This window comes from Puntigrus tetrazona, chromosome 11 (genome assembly GCF_018831695.1).
Source record: "Puntigrus tetrazona isolate hp1 chromosome 11, ASM1883169v1, whole genome shotgun sequence".
NCBI classification, from domain to species: domain Eukaryota; kingdom Metazoa; phylum Chordata; class Actinopteri; order Cypriniformes; family Cyprinidae; genus Puntigrus; species Puntigrus tetrazona.
The window spans coordinates 273,762-279,894 of NC_056709.1; the positions used below are offsets into that span (position 1 = coordinate 273,762).

General features: G+C 36.5%; 1 protein-coding gene across 1 annotated transcript in view; it reads right to left on the reverse strand.

The window, feature by feature from the left end:
- Positions 1–1,104: 1,104 nt before the first annotated feature.
- The window catches only part of LOC122354323 (neurofilament light polypeptide-like), a 5,702-nt gene continuing 673 nt past the window's right edge, over positions 1,105–6,133 (reverse strand). Inside the window, exons 4-6 of the mRNA XM_043252496.1 lie at positions 6,104–6,113; positions 4,147–4,164; positions 1,105–1,280 (exon numbers count right to left, since the gene is read on the reverse strand). Coding sequence (XP_043108431.1) covers positions 1,105–1,280; positions 4,147–4,164; positions 6,104–6,113 — 204 coding nt within the window. The remainder of the gene's footprint in view (positions 1,281–4,146; positions 4,165–6,103; positions 6,114–6,133) is intronic.

Below are 6,133 nucleotides of genomic sequence, written 5' to 3' on the forward strand. Positions count from 1 at the left end.
TCAGAAAAGAGCCTTTTATTACTAAATTATGACTTTGATGTAAACAAAATTGCCTAAATGATATGTTTTTTTCATTTTACTGTTATTAATTGTTCTTTATTCCCTTAAATCCTTTTAAAACGTTGGAAACACTTTAGTTTAAAGACCCATTCTCGCTATTAACTAGCTGTTTATTACCGTGGTTATTACTAGCATATTACAGCCTGTTTACTAGCACTCTTAAATATTATTTTTTAAAGTCTTATTGTACATGAACATTAATTCGCTCCAAGTCTAAACAACTACCCTACTAGCTAAAAAAGGTAGTAGTTAGTTAATAGAGAGAACTAGTCACCAAAGTAAACCAGTTCCTTTAAATCAGGTTTTTTAATAAAGACTGCATCTTGACTGATGACCTCCAGCAAACAACACATACATACTGTGTGATATTCAGCTAATATTACATTTTATAATAATTATTTTGGCTTCACTAACATTGTTTTATCACATTTTGAAGCGAGAATATCAGAAGTAGATGTTTGATGGAGCGACAGACCCCTCGCTTTAAATAAAAAGAGCATTAATAAGAATAAAACGCTGCTTCATGTCCTCTAGATCACAGGTGAAGTGTTTTTGAGAAGGATGTTGAAATCTCAGGCAGCTCGTATAAACAGATCTCCTCGAAGCTGATCAACCTCGCCGTACTTTCTGGATAAAACCACAGGATTTCGACAATCTCCTTCGGTCGACGACATTAATATCTGCTTTCAGTCGGTAAATCGAGAAGATAATCGCGGACAGCTCGGATAAATCCGGTTAAATCGTTGTATCGCGTCTGAAAAAAACATCTTGAAATCCTCGCGAGACTCAGCATCACCGGAGGGAGTGCTCTTAGACACACGACGCCCTTACCGTCAAGAATCACAGTAAAACTAATAATCACGTAAATGTTAGGCGCTTCACCGAGGCTTTGTCTCGCAGGTGATGGATGTCACGACAGACTCACGTCTCTGATGATGTGTCGCAGAGACTCGTCTTCGCTCATTCCTCGAGACAGAGTCCGTTTCCTCAGGGAGCCCGTCTTCCAGGTTACTGGAATGCATCTTCTCCCGCGTAAAGACTCTCTTAGCGTCCAGAGAAAGTGTCCGAGGAGTCCGTGTCTTGAAGAGTTTCTCCGCCGGAGGACGGGGCCGCGGTTTCGTGGGTCCTGCCTCTCGAGGGGCGGGGCGTGGGGCGGGCGATGGGCGGGGCCACGCCTCCGGTTTCACACTGAGTCCAGGAATCCTTGTCACTCAGCTCTGCTGAGTATAACCGAAACAGAAAATAAATACATAAGATGCTTCAAAACTAAAACATAGATTTTTAATTAAATTATACAAATTCAAGTCAACTTGAAGGCTTTCTCGTTCTTAACCAAGATTTTTATTTGAGAGTTTCACCTCTTTGCTCCTTTGGATGGAGTTGGGTTTAGATTTAAACCTGCATTTGGCAAAAAGCCCAAAACATAACAGGAAATGAATAAAATGAAAAATCTTTGTTTTCAGGAAAATACTTGATCTTCACACCGATTGGGAATAACTGATGGCTTATACTTTTATATTTTGTGTTAAAACAACTAAACAAGTCACTGTTTTTATCTATTTCACTTAAAAACCATCATTATCATCATCTTCATCCTGTACATATGGTACAAAAATTCCTTCTGAAGAATCACCAGTAGATAGACTTCCCAGCAACTCCTTGCAAACACAATTCATTACATTAAACACTGTTACTCCACACACTATTACTCTAGACTCTATTACTCTAGACACTCATTACTCTAGACTCTATTACTCTAGACACTCATTACTCTAGGCACTATTACTCTAGACACTATTACTCTACACACTATTACTCTAGACTCTATTACTCTAGACACTGTTACTCTAGACACTGTTACTCTACACACTGTTAATCTAGACACTATTACTCTAGACTTTATTACTCTAGATTCTCATTACTCCACACTCTATTACTCTAGACACTATTACTCTAGACACTATTACTCCAGACACTATTACTCTAGACACTGTTACTCTAGACACTATTACTCTAGACACTATTACTCTAGACACTGTTCACTCTACACACTATTACTCTAGACACTATTACTCTAGATTATATTACTCTAGACACTATTACTCTAGACACTATTACTCTAGACACTATTACTCTAGACACTGTTACTCTAGATCTCTATTACTCTAGACACTATTACTACTCTAGACACTATTACTCTAGATTCACTATTACTCTAAACACTATTACTCTAGATTCTATTACTCTAGATTCTATTACTCCAGACACTCATTACTCTAGACACTGTTACTCTAGATTCTATTACTCTAAACACTATTACTCTAGATTCTATTACTCTAGATTCTATTACTCCAGACACTATTACTCTAGACACTATTACTCTAAGCACACCCAGTTGATAAAAGCCATCTTTCATCTTTCAAGGAAGAGTTTTGCAACAGAACCTGATAAATACAGAAATCCTCACAGAGCTGATATCCTTTGTCATATTTTAACATTAACCAGCAGCACAGTCTGTGTATACAGGAGTAGGAATAAAAAGCATGAAATAGTATGAAGACTATTTATCTTGTCGTAAACATTTATAACAACATTTAAAATACAATGAACTGATAACTGTTTTTGTTTTAACTGTGACATTGTTACTCTATTTAAAAGCCGTTCGTGTATCACCCTGGATTTCCACAGGAATCTAGAATTAATCTCATTCCTATGATATATATATATATATATATATATATATATATATATATATATATATATATATATATATATATATATATATATATATACACACACACACACAAGAAAATAATGCATTATACAGGATATTTAATAGCAGCACTTTCAAGACAGTGAAACAGATAAGCTTTTGTTCTTTCATTTCTTCTTCATGTTACTTCCTCTAAATATATATGTTAATGAATCTTACTTTAATCTCATATTTTTTACTGTTTAATCTGCTGTGAGTCGTGTTGTCTTCACAAGCGCTGCGCATCAGAGATAAGACTCGTCTCACTTCTCAAGGTTTTTATCAAGTCGTTTTGCATTGGCTTTGCTTTACTGTAATACACTTTTGATCTTGAGAGACGAAGTCAGAGCATTGAGAAACACATCTACTTCCCTCTAGAGCTGACAGAAGAGCTCACTTCCTGCTGACTATGTTGGCTATCGTGTGATATTGCCAATTTTTTCCAAGACGTTATATAAGCAGCTTATATAACCAAATTAAACCCATTAACCTGCTTAAAAAGACGCTATAAAGGAAAGTTGCACCAGAGATTCTTCTTATTCACTTTTCTGCTGAGTTGACTAGAAAAACCATCGGTCTTTATGTACCTGCAGTCATATATATATATAAATGATGACTGCAGGTATATGTATATCATACTCAACTGGATCACTAAGACAAGAATGCTAACTTTGACACTAACTACTGTATATATACTCAAAGAAAATGAAGAATAGGATCCATGTGCAATGAATTTTATTAAATAAAAGAAAACATAAGAAAAGGCAAAGAAACAGAAGTGAACATATCAACAATACATCCACTGACAAACAAGAAACACAAAAGAGCAAACAAGAAACAGGTGTGAAAACTACAACTAGACTACAGACAGACAGGAAACAGGAACTGAACAGACTTCAAAATAAAAGACATGCCATTTAAACCTCTTTTTGTTCATAAACCACATTTATAAAGAGAAACGTGGGCTTTATAGTGATATTTTATATTGTAATGTTTTGAATATGCATCTTTTGTCACGTGTCTCATGTCATTTCTGTAAATAAATGTCTAGACTGAAATGAAATTTCAAGCTTTTATTGTTTCTTTAAATAAAACTGTGCTGTGCTGCAAATTTGATGAAACACATCTCTCACCGATTTAACAATGAAAACACACAGTATCTTTTGCCATCTCTTTGTAAAATGATTAGATATGTACATCCCCTCCTTCCTCTGCTCTCTGCTGATGTCCAGAGTTTAGTTCAGAGAGAAAAGCCTGTTGATTACGCTGGAGAGTTTCAGAGAAAGGCAGCATTACTTCCATTCAGAGCATCATAACACTGTCTGCAAACTCACCGTCAGGAATCAACGCCACTGGAAACAGAATTAGATCATTAAGAGATCATTAAAGTATTAGCTCAGCCCAAAAATCTACATGAAATGTGCTCACTCTCAGAGATCAGGATGAGTGTGTTTCTTCATCAGAACTGTGTCTGTGTCTCATTTCTCCAAAACTAGATGAATGTATTGAGAGTCTCACTAAACCTCATACTATTATAAGACCAGCATCAAGTGTGTGTGCGTGATAAAGATGAAGTGTTTTCCACTCGTGATTACAGTCACTGTTTTTCAGAAGTGTTTTCTCTTCTGTATGACACCATCTTTCTGTCCAGCGTTGCTTCAGTAGCTCCTGTCCATCGGTAAAGCGGCTTTGTTACAAAACAATGAAAACCGCTTTTTGTGCTGAGATACATTCCAGCCGTGTGTGTGTGTGTGTGTGCGTGTGTGTGTGTATACACGTGATATATGTACAGTCTGTGGTGGAGGCTGTTTACATTTGAGCAGGATTCACTGCACAACTTTTAATTAATTTGTTAGGTTGACTTCAGAGGGGCTGTAGTTAGACCGATGGGCGGAGTCTTGCAAAGGCCACGCCTCTCTTCAAATACACAGCCACACTTCACTTAAAGCTCTCTGTCTCCGCTGTGCTGTTTAGTTCACGGTAAACCTGCATCACGCCTTTCATTTCATGACTAATATCAGCAGTGCATTAATAGTTTTTCTGAGTTTTGCTATGCTTTCACCTGTACAGTTAATGCAAAAAACTACTGTATAATAAAAACTATTCTGCTATGATTCTTCTGCTACTAAAAGCAAAAGGAATACGTGTTTATGACCTGTTTAAGAATACTAGATGGATTTCCTGAAGGACCCACTGTATGCCAAGTACAGCACTTTCCCCGGATGGCATTCTTCACACATGTGAGTTCATAAAATATTTCATTGAAATGTTTGTCATGTTATTTGACGAGTTTGAAACATTATGTTTAACATTGTGGTTCACATTTGGCTGCATTTAATTTGATAATAACCAGAGTCTATTCAGTTCTGAACACAAACAGTGCACACTTATGCACTATTATTTGACATTTCATGTGTAATGTATTGTGTTCACACTGAAAAGAAAGTGCACCCTAAATAATGCACCCAGATGATGCTCTTAAATAATAAATGTAGAATGTTTTATACCTGATGCACCACTGTCACAGCTTTAAACGCTTTCTGCAAAGGGGGAGGGCTATTAGTCTCTAATTATGAATAACAAAATGACCTTATAAAAGTCGCTACATGGTTAAATACAATAATGCATGAGTGCATACTGTATAGAGCAACGCTTGGGACTCAGTAACTGATTCGACTCAGAAAGATTTGACTAAAATGTGGCAGAACAAATGTTGATATTGATATGCGCACAACTGTAATGTTTTAAATATAGATAATTTGCATTCATATTCTAAAGACAGCATTATTAATAGCAGAGAGAGGCGCTGATGTAGTTTCACATTCTTACGACAGAACGTACTGCAATAACAATTAAAACTCCTTACAATATTTATAAGACAATAAGAATCCAGATTATCTATATGGTGCAGCCTGATAGGTCTAACCCAATCTGATGTAATGACATCATCATATGCCACACCTGACTGGTTCTCTCCTGCATCAGCAGCCAAATGAGATCACTGCTCAACATTTAAATACTCAACTAGTGCTTGCTCCACCTTCCCAGCTCCACCTGTGATTCATGTATGCGATATGGGGTTCATATATGTTACATGTGTATTTCTTACCTTTTTTTAGGGGTGATTTTGGGTGAACTAATCCTTTAAGGTCAGACTTTAGGTTTGCTGAATCTACACTACAGTTAGCTTTTCCTCTCAGCACTGTGAGTGTTTAGGTGGCATGTTCAAGCAGACTATGATCGATTGAGAGTTCAAGAACAGTTAAAATTTTTCTTGACCCTGTACATTACTCTTGTTTTCCTAGCAGATATCAGCACAAG